At 39.3% G+C, this 20010-nt stretch overlaps 1 protein-coding gene across 1 annotated transcript in view; it reads right to left on the bottom strand.

Moving 5' to 3' along the window:
* The window catches only part of CUBN (cubilin), a 749121-nt gene that overhangs the window by 29781 nt on the left and 699330 nt on the right, over positions 1 to 20010 (bottom strand). The window contains exons 62-64 of the mRNA XM_053713984.1: positions 16233 to 16441; positions 13306 to 13453; positions 9539 to 9717 (exon numbers count right to left, since the gene is read on the bottom strand). Of these exons, the coding sequence (XP_053569959.1) occupies positions 9539 to 9717; positions 13306 to 13453; positions 16233 to 16441 (536 nt within the window). The remainder of the gene's footprint in view (positions 1 to 9538; positions 9718 to 13305; positions 13454 to 16232; positions 16442 to 20010) is intronic.

The following is a 20010-nucleotide window of genomic DNA, read 5'->3' as shown; positions in this document are numbered from 1 at the left end:
GTCTGCACATTCTGACTCCAATTTTAAAAAACACCCAAAATCTGGTAGGAAAGTGGTTAAAACATTTAAACTGGGGCCAAATATCCTAATTTTATTATAAATAGTTTATGTTTCTTTAAGAAGAAGATGTAACATTATTTTTCTTTTCTAAGGCATGGAGAGTCCACAATTTTATTCCAATTACTAGTGGGATATTCAACTCCTGGCCAGCAGGAGGAGGCAAAGAGCAACCCAGCAGAGCTGTTAGGTGTCACTTTCCTTACCCATAACCCCCAGTCATTCTTTGCCTCTATTGTTGGGAGGATTGCGAAGATGAGTGTCTGAAGATATTTAATCCTTTAATGGGTACTTTTCCCTGCAAGCAAGGATCGGGGCTATGCTGTGTCCATGTCAATCTCTTTAGTAAGAGTAATGGTGGCTTTTACCAGTTAGAAGACGGTGAGGTGGTCTTTGCTTAACTTCTAACATTAGTGCTACCCCATTATAGAAAACCAGGGTTTGTTACTCTGTTTTTTCTTTTTCTACAGGTCCCTGACAGAGGTTGGTTAACCTGTCACACCTAAAAGGTTGCTCCTGCCTTGCAACCAGAACACAGGTAAGTGCTTTTGCCCTCTAGGTTGGAAGGGCTGCACTTTTAGGAATTAATACGTCTAGGACAGTTGAGAAATAAATCCGGTGTATTTATATGAGGGGTCAAGGATTCCCAGGGGGGATTTAGTGATTTTAATATCCCTTTCTGAGGGATTTATCATGGGCAGTGGCAAGAAAGAAAGATTTTATTTAGCAGGCACTGGGACATAAGGGGTTAATATAGGATCCCCTTCTGGAGGCTGGTAGATAAACTGGTATAGGGATACTTATTCCTGTTTCTTTATAGAGGAATAGCAGATCTTGTACTATATATTTATGTGGTCTTATTAGGTTTGTGTAACAATGCTTATTCGCGCCTTTTCACTTGTGGGGCTGTACGTTTTTGGTGCTCATGAGACATCCACTCTTCTGCTTCAGCCTTGTTACGGATTGGCTCGGAGAGCGGAGAGGATATTTTAACAGCCATGGCTATTGTGAAGGCTGTTTTGTCTTAAATAATCTTTCTGTGCGTGATGAACTTAATCGTTTTGACAGGCTGATTATTCTAGTGATGATATTGATCGTCTGTTTTCTTCTGCACCAGTGAAGAGTTCTGGTCTTATTACAAGTGGGCTAGTCTCCTAGTCGCCGGAGGGTGAGTCTCCTCAGAACTGAGATTATAGAGGTGCAGAGCAGTACATAAAATAAATTGCAAATATTTTTATAACTGTTTATATCTTTATTTAATTTTTAGCTTATGGGATTAGAATCAGAGTGGTTACATTTTTCTTTCGTTATGGACACTGAAACAGATTTGTCTACCAATTTTGAAAAATGCCTTTTTTAATGGAGGTTCCTGTTGTCCCTCCTGTGCAATTTTGTACCACATGCTTAAATAAGATTTTGTTATACAGGGACAAAAATTCCCTTGCTGAGCCAGTTATCTCTCAGGACAGTGTTGTCCGTACCATGGGGCCTATCTATCAAGCTCAGAATGGAGCTTGACGGCCCGTGTTTCTGGTGAGTCTTCAGACGCGGAGCATCCTCTTTAAACAAAGGCTTCTTCTCGAATGATTGTTCCTATCATCAGAATTAAAGGGACGCCATCTTGGATGACTTCACTTAAAGGAACAATCATTCGGGAAGAAGACTTTGTTTAAAGAGGATGCTCCGCGCCGTATGTCTTGAAGATGGACCCGCTCGAGTCTAAACACCCCTAATCTTACACTTATTAACCCCTAATCTGCCACCCCCAACATTGCCGCTACCTACATTATACTTATTTACCCTTAATCTGCCGCTTCGGACATCGCCGCCACCTACATTATACTTATTAACCCCTAATCTGCTGTCTCCAACATCGCCGAACACCTACATTATATTTATTAACCTCTAATATCCCGCCCCCAAAGTCGCTGCAACCTACCTACACTTATTAACCCCCTAGTCTTGAAGATGGACCCGCTCCACGCCGGATGGATGAAGATAGAAGATGCCGTCTGGATGAAGACTTCTGTCCGTCTGGAGGACCACTTCTGCCGGCTTGGATGAAGACTTCTCCCGGCTCTGTTGAGGACTTTCTGCCGCTTGCTGACTCTATACGTGACTCGTGTCGCACAGTGCCCAAGGTAGAGGCAGCTATCTCTACTCTAGCCAAGAGAACTACTATTCCTATTGAGGATAGTTGTTCTTTCAAGGATGCCATGGATAAGAAGCTAGAGGCTTACTTAAAGGGACATGAAACCAAAACTTTTTCTTTCATGATTCAGATAGAGAATATAATTTAAAAAAACTTTCCATTTTACTTATATTATTTAATTTGTTTCCTTCTCTTGTTATCCTTTGCTGAAAAGTTTATCTTGGAAAGCTCAGGAGCAGGACAGGTACCTATGTTCTAGCTGCTGATTGGTGGATTCATTTATATACAGAGTGTCATTGGCTCACCCATGTGTTCAGTTAGAAACCATTAGTGCATTGCTGCTTCTTTAACAAACTATACCAAGAAAATTAAACAAATTAGACCATAGAAGTAAATTAGAAAGTTGTTTAAAATTGTATTCTCTATCTGAATCCTGAAAGAAACAATTTGGGTTTCATGTCACTTTAAGAAAGATGAACATTCATCAGGGATTACAGTGGCAACCAGTTGTTAGTATTGCTACGGTTGCAGGGGCAGCATCTTATTGGTGCGATGCCTTGTCTGACCTGATTTCAGAAGAGACCACTATAGAGGAGATCCAGAATAGGATGAAGGCTCTTAAATTGGCCAATACTTTTATCTGTGATGCCAATATGCAAATGGTTAGGCTGGGAGCAGAGATTTCTAGCCTCTCTGTTCTAGCTCGCAGAGCTCTGTGGTTAAAATCTTGGTCTGCAGATGTAATATCCAAGTCCAAACTTCTGTTTTTACCTTATAAAGGAAAGACCTTATTTGGTCCTGGTCTGGCTGAGATTTCTGAAATTACCGGTGGAAAGGGATCTTTCCTACCTCAGTACAAGAATAGACCTAAGGGTCGCCAGAATTCTCGTTCCTTTTGTAACTTCAAAGGACAGAATTCTTCCTCCTCCTCTTCCAAGATATAGCAATCCAGGACCTCATGGAGGTCCAGTCAGCTTTGGAATAAGGGGAAGCAAGCCAAGAGGCCTTCCACTTAATCTAAATAAGCATGAAGGGACTGCCCCCGATCCAGTTTTGAATCAAGTGGGGGGAAGGCTTTCCTTTTTTCATCAGGCTTGGATACGCAATGTCCCAGATCCTTGGGCCATGGATATAGTATCCCAGGGTTACAGAATAGGATTCAAGTCTTGCCCCACCAGGAGCAGATTTATCCTGTCAAGGTTATCTGCAAACCAGGTAAAGAGAGAGGCCTTCTTAAACTGTGTAAAGGACCTATCTTCCCTGGGAGTGATTGTTCTAGTTCCAGTAGAGAAACAGGGTAAATGATTCTATTCAAATCTCTTTGTGGTTCCCAAAAAGAAGGGAACTTTCCATCCCATCCTAGACCTAAAGTGTCTCAACAAATTCCTCAAGGTTCCGTCTTTCAAGATGGAAACTATTCGTTCCATTCTTCCCTTGGTCCAAGAGGGAAAGTTCATGACGACCAAGTTTCTGAGGTTTGCATTTCTGGACAAGTATTTCCAGTTTGTTGCCCTTCCTTTTGGCCTTGCTATGGCTCCTCAAATCTTTACAAAGGTTCTAGGGGCTCTTTTGGTGGTGGTCAGATATCAGGGAATAGCTGTGGCGCCTTACCTGAATGATATCTTGGTTCAAGCATCATCTTTTTATCTAGCAAGATCTCATACAGAGATGTTGTTGTCTATTATACATTCCCACGGGTGGAAAGTGAATCTGGAAAAGAGTTCCCTAGTTCCAGATACCAGGGTGCGTTTCTTAGGAACAATTATAGATTCTCTATCTATGAAAAATTTTCTGACGGAGGACAGAAAATCCAAACTTCTAACTTCTTGCTTTTCACTTCAGTCTTTTATCCACCCATCAGTGGCTCAATGCATGTAAGTAATTGGTCTGATGGTTGCTTCCATGGACATCATTCCTTTTGCTCGGTTCTCAGACCTCTATAGCTATGCATGCTCAATTAATGGAACAGAGGCCACTCAGATCTCTCCCAGAGGATAGCTCTGGATCCCCTAACAAGAGATTCTCTCTCGTGGTGGATTTTGCAAGACCATCTGTCTCGGGGTACATGCTTCCTGAGACCTTCCTGGGTGATTGTGACCATGGATGCCAGGCTGGGGAGCAGTTTTGGGCTCCTTAAAAGCTCAGAGTTTTGGACTTGAGGAGTTTTCTCTTCCCATAAACATCTTAGAATTGAGAGCAATCTTCAATGTCTTGACAGCTTGGCCTCAACTAGCCTTGGTCCGGTTTATCAGATTCCAATCGGACAACATCATCTCGGAGTTAGTTAGCAATGAAGGAGGTGACCCGCTTTCTACAATGGGCAGAATCTCATGATTGTCTCCTATCTGCCATTCACATTCCCGGGGTTGGACAACTGGGAAGTGGATTTTCTGAGCAGGCAGACCTTTCATTCAGGGGAGTGGGCTCTCCATCCGGAGGTATTCTAAATGATAAGCCTCAGGTGGGGGGTTTCGAAATTGGATCTGATTGCGTTGCATCAAAACACCAAAATTCCAAAGTACGGTTCAAGATCAAGAGATCCTCAAGCCGTTCTAATAGATGCTCTGGCGGTTCCTTGGAACTTGGGGCTAGCATACCTGTTTCCTCTGTTTGTTCTCCTTCCACGAGTCATTGCTTGTATCAAACAGGAAAAAGTGTCTGTGATTCTAATAGCTCTTGCCTGGCCTCGCAGGATCTGGTTCGTGGATCTGCTGAAGATATCATCTCTTCCACCTTGAAGGTTACCTCTGAGGAAGGACCATCTACTTCAGGGTCCCTTCCTCCACCCAAACCTGGATTCTCTGAAGCTGACTACTTGAAGATTGAACGCCTTGGCTAGGCATGTCTTCTCTGAGAAGGTCATTGATACTATGCTTCAGGCTGTTACTCACAGGATTTACCATAAAGTATGGAGCAAATGCCTTTATTGGTATGAATCTAAGGGTTTCTCTTGGAGCAGGGTAAGGGTTCCCAGAATTCTGTCTTTTCTTCAGGAGGGCCTGGGGAAGGGCTTGTCAGTCAATACTCTGAAGGGTCCGAATTCTGCACCAGATGTCCAATGTTTTGTTCAGGCCCTGGTCAGAATCAGGCCTGTATTTAAACCTGTTGCTCCTCCTTGGAGCCTTAATCTTGTTTTAAAGTTTTGCAGCAGGCTCTGTTTGAGCTGATGCATTCTGTTGATATTAAATTGTTATCTTGGAAAGTTTTGTTTCTTCTTGCTATATTTTCTGCTCGTAGAGTTTCCGAGCTTTTGTGTCCGCAGTGTGATTCCCCTTAAAGCGGTCCTTTGTACTAAGCTAACTGTTAAATTGTTATCTTGGAAAGTTTTGTTTCTTCTTGCTATATCTTCTGCTCGTAGAGTTTCCGAGCTTTCGTGTCCGCAGTACGATTCCCCTTAAAGCGGTCCTTTGTACTAAGCTAACTGGACTTTAAAAAATGAAGCTTCTGTGGAGCAAATTTGCAAGGCGGCAACATGGTCCTCTTTGCATACCTTTTCCAAATTCTACAAATTTGATACTTTTGCCTTGGCTGAGGCTTCCTTTGGTGCCTTCTGTTTAGGTGTGCCTGTCTTGTTCTCCCTCCCTTTCATTCTGTGTCCTCTGGCTTGAGTATTGGTTCCCACTAGTAACTGGAATGAAATTGTGGACTCTCCATGTCTTAGGAAAGAAAACTAAATTCATGCTTACCTGATAAATTTCTTTCTTTCCGGGCATGGAGAGTCCACGATCCACCCTTATTTAAATTTAAGACGGCAGTTTTTTGTACAAACCTCAGGTACCTCTATACCCTTGTGTTATTTTCTTTTTTCATTTCCCTTCGGCCGAATGACTGGGGGTTATGGGTAAGGTTAGTGACACTTAACAGCTCTGCTGGGGTGCTCTTTGCCTCCTCCTGCTGGCCAGGAGTTGAATATCCCACTAGTAATTGGAATGAAATCGTGAACTCTCCATGCCCGGAAAAAAAGAAATTTAACAGGTAAGCATACATTTTGTTATTTTGCTTGCGAACATTTATTTTCTCACATTAAAAATATAAATAAAAAAAATCGACATTTTTAAAACCTGGGAATTGTTAATTAAGGGATATGATTAGCATATTTTAATTGTACATTAGTGAATATTTCATTGTTCATTATTAAAGAACTTTTCAGTTTACTTCTATTATCAGATTTGCTTCATTCTCTTGGCATCCTTTATTAAAGAAGCAGCAATGCACTACTGGGAGCTAGCTGAACATATCTGGTGAGCTAATGACATGATGCATATATTTGTAGTCACCAATTAGCGTCTAGTTCCCAGTTGTGCATTGGTGCTGCTGAGCCTACCGAGGTACGCTTTTCAACAAAGGATACCAAGCAAACAAAGCAAATTAGAGAATAGAAGTAAAATGGAAAGTTGTTTAAAATTGCAAGCTTTATCTGAATCATGAAAGTTTAGTTTTTACTTTACTGTCCCTTTAAGCTCACAGTGTGAGAGTCACGGGGCCGATTTATTAAGGCCTGTATTCTGCCTTATGCAGCTGTTTCCACGCGAGCCTTCAGGAGTTAAGAAGCAGCGGTCTTAAGACTGCTGCTCCTTAACTTGTTTGCTACCTCTAAGGCGGCGGACAGCAATCCGCCCGATCGCATACGATCGGGTTGATTGACACCCTTTGCTAGCAGCTTATTGGCCACAAATGTGCAGGGGGCGGCATTGCACAAGCATTTCTAGTGAAATGCTTGTGCAATGATAAATGCAGACAGCGTATGCTGTCGGCATTTATCAATGTCCACCCACAAATTGATAATTCAGCTTCTTCGTGTTCAGATAATAAACATCTCATATGGCAAACAAGTGCTACAAGAAACCCTTCCTATATTGCATTGTTACAGCCGCCTAAAACAAAAATGCTGGACTTATAACAACAGTTAAATAGTAAATAAAATATTAACAGCACGTTAACTATTGAAAAAAATTAGACATTATTTAAAGAAAACACAACAAACTCTAAATTCACTTTCATTGTGCAGAAGTATGGGTTGACAAAGGGTTGTCAAAGACAAAATTAAACTTTAATTAATTATTTAGACAGAGCATGATAATAATAATAATAATTAGTTATCAATAGCAAAACTCCACCCTAGGTTAGCTTGTTTTGCAGTTATCAGCTAAAGCCAGTTAGGGATAGATATGTAGACATGTTAGCCTTGAGAAGTTAGCAGGGTGCATTTTAAGTTCTGAGAATTCGAAAAACCTCAATTTTCAAAGCTAAATTACATGAAAGTGGGCAAAATAAATAATACCAATTGTAGGTATGGGAAACAGCACCTGTATTCTTTTGTCCTGTGGCAAGGAATAGGAGTAGCCAGGTCCCAATGTACTCTTGAACAAAAGTGAATTTCGAGCCTCCAGGGTATAATAAAAAGACCTTTTTATTATAGGTCTTTTTATTATAAAAAGGTCTTTTTATTATACCCTGGAGGCTGGAAATCCACTTTTGTTCAAAATAAATAATACAAATTTTGTTTCACTATGCATAACTAAATATTTTATATAAAAGTCTCAAGCTGTTTACTGTCCTTTTAGGTCTTTTTGGGGTAAGTATCTACCAGCTTTGAACGCCAGCTGGGAGTCATTTTTGCACGTTTTATTTTGCAGATTTGCTCCAGTGGTTCAGGTTGTTTGGGTGACACTTATGAACTGCAAGTTTTAAAAAGTGCCACGAATTCCCAATATGATTGAGATCAGGACTTTGATTGGGCAACAGTAGTATATTTCCATTTTTGTTATTAAGCCATTCCAGAGTTCCTTCCCTTGTGCTGGGATCATTGTTTAGATGAAAGTTAAACTTTATCACGACCTTCAGCTTTTTAGCAAATTGAAAAAGGTTCATCCTTCAATTGTCACAAGATTCCTAAGCAAGATGCTGCCATACTTCCCTGTTGAAGTATGGGCATTGTTTTGTTTGCTCCATAGCATTTAGAATTTTGCCCAAAAAGCTCTATTTTGGTCTCATCTGACCACAAAACCTTATGCTATCTCTTATTCAAGTCAGTCTCCTGGTTTTTGGCAAACTCCAGACAAGTTTTCATATGGCTGGTTTTCTTGCAACCCGCCTATACAGGCCAGCTTGATGCAGAGCTCATGAATTGTTCACTGGTTCACATTTGCCTTAGCCTCACCCACTGATATCTGTAGTTCCTTTAAAGTGACTGATGCTCTCCTCTGGGTTTCTCTCACAACTCTCCTCCTTGCTTGTTTGCAGAATTTCTGAGGATGACCTTTTCTCAGTAATGTCTGGGTAGCGTGAAGTAGCCTCCACTTCTGGATAATTGATCCAACATTGCTGACTGTGATGTCGAAACACTTTGATATTACCTTGTACCCTTTTTTTCTAACTGATGGAGTTTGAGTGCTCCATCGCTTGTTTCTATAGAATGCTCTTTAATCTTCATTGTAAGAGCATTACTTCTGATCTGTAGCCTCCCCCATGATCCTTATCCAAAGTGGTACTTTTATTCAGAGAAAAATGCTTGTTATTCTAATTACAGGTGGATGCAAATTGTTATGTAATTGTTTTACTTTAGTCACATCTTTTTCAGTTGTGTACACATGGAACTTCCAAACAGAGGGTGAATATTTTTGCAAACTGCATATTTAAATTATTATTTTTTAAAATGTTTTCAGCATAAAACATCACCTTAAAATAATTATTTTTGAGATTCAATGTTTTCAGATGAAGTATCAGACAGAACAAAAGTTCAATATATAGGGGCCGATTTATTAACTGTCAGGCGGACATGATCCGCTTTAGGGAATCATGTTTGCTCGACATCACTAAATGCCGACAGCATACGGTATCAGCATTTAATATTGCATAAGCATTTCTAGTGAAATGCTTGTGCAATGCTGCCCCCTGCAGATTTTCGGCCGCTAGCAGGGGGCGTCAATCATTCCGATCGGGGATGATTTTATATCCTCCACGTCAGAGGTGACGAATAAGATAAGGAGCAGGGGGCGTCAATCATTCCGATCGGGGATGATTTTATATCCGCCACTTCAGAGGTGACGAATAAGATAAGGAGCAGGGGTCTTAAGACCCCTGCTTCTTAACTTATATTTCCGGTGAGTCTGAAGGCTCACACGGAATAAGCAGCATTGACTGCTTCTTAAATCAGCCCCACAGACTTTTTCTATAAAATGTGATAATTGGTCAAGGCAATACTTTTTCAAGGCACTGTCTATGTATCTATCTATCTATCTATCTATCTATCTCTCTATCTATCTATCTTTATTTTTCACAATGAGTAAAGCTATAAAATTAGGGCATCTCATATGTGATTTATCTTACCTCTAAATAGTCAGGGCATGAAACAGAAATCTCCAAATGGAATGAATTGAAGAAAAGAGAAATTTTATGATTTTCAGGAGCTCTCAGAATTATTGTGCATTCTGTTTTATGAGGATATCCCCCTGGCCATCCTGGACTTTTCACGTAACCAAATGATTGGTTATATTCTCGGCTGCAGTCTAGTGTAGAAATAAAGAAAGGAAATAAACATCATAGACATGCACATTTTACACATAATATGCCTTGAGACCTAATAAGACAAGATAAAAGGATATTCATGTCTAAGCACAGCTTAAAGTTCAGTTGCTTTTTTATGTGGTGCTATTGTTGAAAAATGTAGTGAACACTCACCTATATTACATAAAGTTACATTTAAACCTAACACCTTTAAAAAAAAAACAACTAATCCGCCGCCCCCAACACTAATAAAAGTTATTAACCCTAATCCACCGCCCCCGACACTATATATAATTATTAACCCCTAATCCGCCGCTCTCATCCTATTGGCTGTTTTGAACAGCCAATAGGATTTCAGAAGCTTTCATCCTATTGGCTGATTTAAATTTGAAGAATCAAATCAGCCAATAGGAATGAAAGGCCAAAAAAGTGTGCAGTGCCCCTAAATCTGCAAGACTCGTAATAGCAGCGGTAGTAAAAAAGCAGCGTTATGAGGCTTAACGCTGCTTTTTTACTCATAACGCAAGACTCGTAATCTAGCCGTTAGAGTTTTCTTATTTTTCGTAATTTAGTGTTTATTTTTTGTAATTTTAGATTTTTTTTAATTTTTTTGTAGTGTTAGGTTTTTTAAAATTTGTTATTTAGATTTTTTAATTGCTAGTTTTTTAAATTTTATTAGAATAGTTATTTTAGGTTAATTTATAGTTTAAACTTATTATTTTTTTATTTCACAGGTAAGTTTTTATTTATTTTAAGATAGTAATATTTTAATTTAAAGTTAGGGGCGTGTTAGGTTTAGCAGTTAATAGTTTCATTTAGTGTTTTGCGATGTGGGGGTCGGCAGTTTAGGGGTTAATAGGTTTAGTTTAGTAGTAACTATGTGGGGGCTGGAGGTTTAGGGGTTAATACTGTACTATAGTGTTGGCGATGTGGGGGCGACGGTTTAGGGGTTAATAGGTTTAGTTTAGTAGTTACAATGTGGGGGGCTGGAGGTTTAGGGGTTAATACTTTATTATAGTGTTTGGCGATGTGGGGGCCGGCAGTTAAGGGGTTAATAGGTTTATGTAAGTGTTGGCAATGTCGGGGGCGGTGGATTAGGGGTTAATAATTATATATAGTGTCGACGAAGTTGGTTAGCAGCGGATTAGGGGTTAATAGCTATATGTAATAGTCACAATGTGGGTGGGCGGCAGATTAGCGGTTAATAAGTTTAATATAGTGTTTGCGATGGGAGAGGGTGGTGGTTTAGGGGTTAATAGGTAGTTTATGGGTGTTAGTGTACTTTGTAACATTTTAGTAATGAGTTTTGTAAAACATTTTTGTTTTGCAAAATCCATAACTACTGGTCTCAGATGGGGTTATGGATTGTGTCGGTATAGGCTGTAACGCAAGCATTTTAGTCAGACCGCACAACCGCTATGGAAAATCCTGCACTCAAACGTAATTTTCTTGAGTGCAGAATGGACGTTGTGTTACAGGCTAAAATGCTTGCGGTATAGCTATACTGCTGCGATTCTTAATATGCGTCCCTGGTCATTCCAGCGTAATGGCCAATTTTTCAGTGTTAATAGCCGTACCGCAAAACTCGTAATCTAGTCGACTGTGTTTTGAGGGCTATGGCTAATAACTGTTGTTCTAGGTCAGTCACCCATTGCAATCTATCAGATTTCCTATGTGAATTGCCCCAAATTATTTTTATAAAAATTCAAAGCCATTCTATTCTATAAGAAAATCCTGACATAACCCACTAATAATAAGCTGTTCAGATGCATTTCTGGTGCAGTGAAACATATGATGTTTGGGGACAATTCAACAGGAAAGACAGGTGTAGGGAATTAGTATATAACACTATGGAGTTATTAACCCCAGGCAAAAAATTGCTGAGACAACATGTCCTATTCATCAGATGCCTGTCAGTGGGGTACCTCAATTACATGAATGGTCTTAAGACTACTGCTTCCTAACCTGTCCACAACCTCAGAGGTTGCAGATGTCAAACACATCAAACTCATAAGTCCAGAATGACTGACAAGCCCTGATCTTGCACAGATGGTTGCATGAGAGAAGGGGAAAGGGCTGCACAAGCATTTGGACAGGTGATCTGTCTAGGAACATTGTCTGCATGCACCTTGCTAATTGTGAACCATATCTGTATATATATGTGTAGTGAACTGCAGAGGGAAAGCAGAGAAGTTTTTTCTTTCGTTACCATGCTCTCTGTTCGCTAGATTTAAGATCTATCTTAGAAGTGATGATACAAAACAGACAGAATAGGAAGGCACAATAAATTCTAATGGAAAGAAGGGCCAGAATCCTGACATAACCCACTAATAATAAGCTGTTCAGATGCATTTCTGGTGCAGTGAAACATATGATGTTTAGGGACAATTCAACAGCAAAGACAGGTGTAGGGAATTAGTATATTGCATTATGTCTGGTGGTCTAGTATTGAACTATATTGGTCATAGGTCTGATAGGTAAATTCCTAGACCACTATATGGAAATAAACCCTAAAATATATTTTTACAATCTCTATCCCAAATTAAGCTGAGTTGTGCCTAGCCACTATATTATTACCGGGGTCAAATAAATGATCTTGATATTTTGGAAATTCCCAAAATTCAATATTTATTACAATAGTGGAACAAATTGCAGTCACTTCTTTTAGAAGAAGACATGTGCTTCTTTAAGCAAAACCAGTCCAGGTTATATACTTTTTTGTGTGATTTGGGGAATTTAAGCTTGTCTTCTAGTAATGTGCTAGTTGAGTAGGCCTATAGTTTTTATAAGATGATCTCACTACACTCCTAAAGATATAATAAACAAGGTCAGCTACCACAGTTCTTTTGGAGTAGTGGGACACACTTCCATGGGTTAACATGTGGATTTCTTCAGCATAGGATCCAAGTTTAAAAAAGATAAATAATAATGTTAATATATTTTTCATGGTTAGACCTTGCTATTTCTGCATGCCTCAACATTGAGGCAGTGCAGAAATACACTATGGAGTTATTAACCCCAGTCAAGATATCGCTGAGACAGAATGTCCTAGTCATCAGATGCCTGTCAGTGGGGTACCTCAATTACATGAGTGGTCTTAAGACTACTGTTTCCTAATCTGTCCACAACCTCAGTGGTTGCAAATATCAAACACATCAAACTCATAAGTCCAGAATGACTGACAAGCCCTGATCTTGCACAGATGGTTGCGTGAGAGAAGGGGAAAGGGCTACACAAGCATTTGGACAGATGATCTGTCTAGGTACATGGTCTGCATGCACCTTGCTAATTGTGAACCATATCTGTATATATATGTGTAGTGAACTGCAGAGGGAAAGCAGAGAAGCTTTTTCTTTCGTTACCATGCTCTCTCTTGGCTAGATTTAAGATCTATCTTAGAAGTGATGTTACAAAACAGACAGAATAGGAAGGCACAATAAATTCTAAGGGAAAGGAGGGCCAGAGAGGAAGGAGTGAAGTGACAAACAGTTAAAATTTGCACCCCCTTATAATAATAATAATAGTACAACTAAGACTAATAATAAATCTAACAACACTATTAAAGTATATTGATAAAGTAATATCCTTACTTGCAGTCTGATAGGTGAAGATGAATCCGTTGCCTGTTGTATATTGCTGAGATTTAAAAATGACAACTGCAGTACGACTATAAGAGTAGAACTCTGGGATTTTAATTGTTTCATTACTGCAGTATTTATGGACTTGTCCATAATCACCCTGCAGTTTAAAAGAAAAATATCACAACTGTAATAACAAAATAAATAAAAAAATACAAAAGTGCAAAAATAACAATTGTTTGTTCTGTTGCTGTTTAGAGTGACAACTTCTCTCCTTCTTTAATATATATGTATTTTATATATGTGTATATATATATATATATATATATATATATTTATATATATATATATATATATATATGTATATTTATATATATATATATATATGTATATTTATTTATTTTTTTTACTGTATATTATGACAACAATACCCCTCTCCTGGGAATTTTGTCCCGGGAACGGGAACAGTTTTAGCACACAGTCTTTTACAGCAGAAAAGTACTTCACACTCACTGAATTAGGTGTAAAAGCATTGGCCTGTTTATTTGCAGATATACCATTTTAACATAGACAAAACAAAATAAAAGCTTGCACAATAGTGCTTGCTTAACAGAATAAAGCAGTCCTGACTAAAGTTGTGTGGCTTTTCCACATAACTGCAAAATACAAACAATATCAACATTTACAGGCTTATAATCAGTAGTACAGCATCAGCATAATCTATATCTCCCTCACTCCTTTACTTGTAGGGAAAACCTGAACTGGATTCCTCACCTGTAATTCTCTGCCACATCCAATAATTCTTTTTGTAATCCGTGACATAAATTGAGTATCCTGAACAGTCAGAATCTCCTTAGGTTTCCCAACCCAGCTAAACATAAGCATTAATTCTTTAGCAATGGATTTTGAAGCGGTTGTTCACATGGGTATTGCCTCTGGGTAACGGGTAGCATTGTCTAGTATTACCAAAATGTACTTATGCTCCCTAGAGGACTTTACAAGTGGCCCCACAAAATCCATTCCAATTTATTCAAAGTGGAACTTCTATAACAGGTAAGGGCACTAAGTAAAAAGTAATTTATTATTGCTGCAAAATTACCAGGCCAATAAAACCTTCTGAGAATTATTTTTCCTATCTTTTGCACCCCTAGGGGGTCCCCAATAATAGGGCCCTGGGCAAGTTTTAACACAGTGTCCCAATAAGTTTGCTGTACCAACAATAGCTTCGTAACCTCTGCTCCTTTCTTTTCAACACAATAAGTAAATTCTTTTCTACCTCAAAAAAAAATATAAGAGGCTTGTCTGGATTAACTTGTGAACCATTTCATAGCAAGATATTATCATCTCTGGTCACTGCCACAGTTGGATCAGACCACTGTGAACCCAGTTCCCTGGTTTGGATTCTAAATCAATTAGTATTATTTTTGTTCTGCACCACTAGTTGGCCTTTCCTCCGTTATTTTCTGGGTTATCACCAACTAGTGTTTTCATTGGGTTAACTGCTTGTTTAGAATCACTATATTATTATTTACTACATCAATCAAAATATCAGAAAATGAAACTCATTAATTAGCTGTTCTGCTCTCTCACACAGGTTCTAACTAGCAGCCCCAGCACGATGAGAGCTAATTGACATTAATTAGCTGCAGGTAAAAACGTTAGCTTGTAGGGAAATCCTGAACTGGATTCCTCACCTACAATTCTCTGCCACATCCAAACTGTGGAGTGGATTACCAGCCCATAAAACATCATTAATAGCACATTTTCAATAGACATGTGCATGGCGAAAAAATTTGGTTCGTTTCGATTCGGATCGATTTGTTTTTTTTCGAATTTCGGTTCGGAGCGATTCGAATTCGGAAAAATTTGAATCAATTTGGTTCGGATTTGTTTCGGATTCATTCGGATTCGAATAAATTTGGTTCGGATTTGTTTCGGATTCATTCGGATTCGAATAAATTTGGCTGGATTCGGTTCGATTCGGTTTGGAAATTTGGAATTTCGGTAAGTGTTAGGTGGGATTAAACTAGTATTTTGTACTGTACATTAGGTGTAACCCATAGCAGAGTGATATAACCTAATATACTGTACAATACTAGTGTAATCCATGGCCATCCGAATCTACCAAATTAATCTGAATAAATCCGAAGTTATTCGGATTTATTCGGTAGATTCTGCACTATTTTAATTCGAAAAATTCGGTTCGATCCGAATCTCCGAATTTGCCGAATTTTCCGAATTTCCGAATCGAACCGAACCGCACATGTCTAATTTTCAATACCACCAACAACCTTGCAAAATTTGTGGGGGAACATACTTCAGTACTCCATTGTATACAATCCCATTAGTTCTGTCGCTATATATATATATATATATATATATATATATATATATATATATATATATATATTTAGGAAAACAAAAACATGCACTCTCAGGATTTTCAATGCAAAAGGGTCAACATTTATTGACGTTTTGGGGTCAGTGACAACCCCTTCTTCAGACCCCGAAACGTCAATACATTTTGACCCTTTTGCTTTGAAAATCCTGAGAGTACATGTTTTTGTTTTCCTATGGTATGCCAATATTGCACCCAGGTGGTTGTCTTAAGCTAAAATGAGACAATATTAAACATTTTCAATGTTTTTGCACAGACTATAATTAAATTAATTAATTTAATTATGCAACTAATCTATGCTTTGGATAGCTTAAGTAACATTTATAAACAACAGAAGATATTATAATATTGTACTACACTGTCCCCATCTAGCTACGTCATAATGTCACACATGTCTCTTTAAGATACTACAGCTGGTTTCAGTGCACAGTTTTTTTATGATATCTGCTTGTTATACATATAGAATAAAACAATTCTATTATATTAAGACATTTGCAAAGTTGCCCATTAAACATTATTTTACATTGATAAGGTTTCTTACCACCGGGAAGTCTTTTAGTTCTATATAATTCTCAGAGCAATCTGCATTAACTTGCAGATTAAATGTCTTTATTTCAATTTTTAGATTTTCCTTTTCTGGTGCATCAAGAGTCCAAACGCACTGTGTAAAAGGTGGATAGGAGTCTGGGAAGTTTGGTGTTGCTGTAGTCCTTGGGTTAGAGGTTGCATTATAGATTCCACCACATATTACTATGCAAAAAGAAGTAAGAAAAAAATCATTTAAAATGGCATCAAACAATATAGGTTTTTATTTAAAGGATGTGAAAAATAGATTGGGCTATATTACCAGTGCAATCTAATCTATAGCATATGAGGCTAGATTACAAATGGCACGCTAAAGATAGAGCGGGTCATGCAATATCATGACCACTCTAACTTGTGTGGCTATTACAAGTGGAAAGTAAACGGGTGAGCTTGAGCGCAAATAGAATTTGCGCTCCTCAGGTTAGCACGACTGAAGACCTAGCGTAAAGTCTAAGGGGTAAAAAAAATGTGCACCAAACATAACATAAGTACTTTAAAATAAAGTGTTGCACTCAAAACTGGTAGAGTTAGTTACTGCATCTGGCCAAATGGGATAAGCCCAGGTACCACATCAAGGTCTCTCCCAAAACATGGGTTTCAAAAACAGCCAAAGAATACAAGCTCTCAATCAAACAAACTGGGAACAAGTCAAGGGTTCACAGACCTATGTAATCCCCCTAGACATATAGAGAAGGGGATTGCGGTCTCAGACTGGACTGGGTACACATCCTGTGACCCTGCAATATGCACAGCCCTGAGTGCTCAACAACACTCTCAGGCAGCTGCACTGTCCCCAGAGTTCCAGGCAGTTAACCCCAGAAAGGTTTGGGTGCAAGGTTCATAGGGAAAATACACACAGACGAAGTCCAGCACTCACTTGCAAGCTCTCAGCTAAGCACCTAGGGCTGTGCATGTCACAGGGTCACAGGATGTGGACCCAGTCAAGTCCATAGTTTCAAGATTTTAATAATTAAAAGTTTTTTAAAGTAATTATTGCAAATTAAAGTTTACCCTTGTCTTTAGAGAATGTACTTTTACATGATAAATAGTGATATTTGTAATATCTACACAAAAGTAATAGATTCCTAAGGGAGTTCTGTTCCTTCCTCCCATTGGTACAGTGTTCAGGGCCTAATTTTGGGGGCCCTTACTTAACCATTGATCAGGGCCACCCCCCTTTGACATGTGCAATTTTTGACTAAGTGACTAAATGTATATGCACTTAAGTGTAGTCAAACTTGGAAATGTTGTAAAGGTAGTAACACACAAACACAGAAACAAAGACACACTCATACACTGAAACACACACACACATAAGGATTCACATATAGACACTCTAGCAGACACGCAAAGAAACACACAAACACACTCAGACACCCACACAAATAAGTAGTTCTGATTATCTTTTTGTCAAATAATATGACAACTATATGATGACAACAGCATGCAGTGGCTGAAAGGAAGGGCCCCAAACTGCCTAAACAATAATTTAAAGGTTAAGTGGTGGATTGGTGACTTCCAGAAAGGTCTCAGTCTCAAAGGAACAGACAATGGACACACACACAAACTCAAACACACACTTGTACATACACCCAAGAAAACGCCCACAGAGACAGCCTCGAAAAACACACAAAGACATACACACACACGCACAGAGAGGCACCCACAGAAAACACACAAAGGCATACACACACACAGACACCGACAGAAAACACACAAAGACATACATACACACACACCCTCAACGAGACATCTGCAGAAAACACACAAAGACATACACACACACCTTCACAGAGACACCCACAGAAAATACACAGACATGTGCACACACCTTCACAGAGACACCCACAGAAAATACACAGACATATGCACACACCCTCACAGAGACACCCACAGAAAATACACAGACATATGCACACACCTTCACAGAGACACCCACAGAAAATACACAGACATTTGCATACACCCTCACAGAGACACCCACATAAAACACAGACATATGCACACACCCTCACAGAGACACCCACAGAAAACACAGAGACATACACACACACACACACACCCTCATAAAGACACCCACAGAAAATGCACAGACGTATGCACATACCCTTACAGAGACATCCACAGAAAATACACAGACATATGCACACACCCTCACAGAGATATCCACAGAAAACACACAAAGACATACGCACACACCCTCACAGAGACATCCACAGAAAAAACAGACATACATACACACACACCCTCACAGAGACATCCACAGAAAACATACTGAGACATACAGACCCACCCTCACAGAGGCATCCACAGAAAATACACAAATACATACATACACACACACCCTCACAGAGACACCCACAGAAAATGCACAAAGACATACGCACACACCCTCACAGAGACATCCACAGATAATGCACAAAGACAGACACACACCCCCTCAAAGAGAGACCCACAGAAAAAAAAACATACACACTCATATAGACATAAACAAAAACACAAAGACAAACACAGAAATCCACAGAAACACAGGAGGTAACATTTCTGCACATTGCCATCCCCTAAATCAACAGTGTGGCATGCATGATAAAAAATTAGCAGAAATTAAGAGACCACTTTTTAAAAAATCATATTTGTAAATGTGCAAACAAAAATACTTCTGTGAATTCAAAATTGTACATTAATGATCTGTCAGAATGGGTAGATTAAGAAAAACACTTTTGAAAGGTTAACATATGTTTTTTTTCTTTTCCCATTTTCCACAACCAAGAGCACTACTTCAAATCTGGTGTACAAATGTTCTCATCTGTCAGCTGTACTTATAGATTTTGAAAATGCTGTACTCTATATGGTGTTGGTTGAACAAAAAGCTATGGTACTCAGTATATATACAAAACACTCACTTACAAGCTCTCAGCTAAGATTTAAAAGCAAAAATGCACCCTGTGCACCCTTCCCTTGTTGTTTGGATTTGAGAGCTTGCATTGTGTGGCTGTTTTAGGGTCCTAGGTATTGGAAAGGACCTTGATGTGGTACCTGGGCTTGTCCCATTTGGCCAAATGCGGTAACTAACCTTTCCATTTTGCTTTTAAATCTTAGCTGAGAGCTTGTAAGTGAGTGCTGGACTTTCTCTGTGTGTTGTATTAATTTGTTTTGTAATTTCCCTATGGTTCTTGCACCCAGACCTGTCTGGGGTTAACTGCCTGTGACTCTGGGGACAGCACAGCTTCCTGTGAGTGCCCATGAGCACCCAGGGCTGAGCATGTTACAGGGTCATGGGGTGTGAACCCGGTCCGGTATGAGAGTGTAGTCCTCTTCCGTGTTTTGTATATGTCTAGGGTGATTGCATAAGCCTGTGCACCCTTCCCTTGTTCCCAGTTTGTTTGGATTTGAGAGCTTGCATTGTGTGGCTGTTTTAGGGTCCCAGGTATTGGAAAGGACCTTGATGTGGTACCTGGGCTTGTCCCATTTGGCCAAATGCGGTAACTAACCTTTCCATTTTGCTTTTAAATCTTAGCTGAGAGCTTGTAAGTGAGTGCTGGACTTTCTCTGTGTGTTGTATTAATTTGTTTTGTAATTTCCCTATGGTTCTTGCACCCAGACCTGTCTGGGGTTAACTGCCTGTGACTCTGGGGACAGCACAGCTTCCTGTGAGTGCCCGTGAGCACTCAGGGCTGAGCATGTTACAGGGTCATGGGATGTGAACCCGGTCCGGTATGAGAGTGCAGTCCTCT

The sequence above is a fragment of the Bombina bombina genome, chromosome 5 (genome assembly GCF_027579735.1).
Source record: "Bombina bombina isolate aBomBom1 chromosome 5, aBomBom1.pri, whole genome shotgun sequence".
In the NCBI taxonomy this organism is placed as follows: Eukaryota; Metazoa; Chordata; class Amphibia; order Anura; family Bombinatoridae; genus Bombina; species Bombina bombina.
This window is presented reverse-complemented; position numbering and strand designations above follow the sequence as displayed.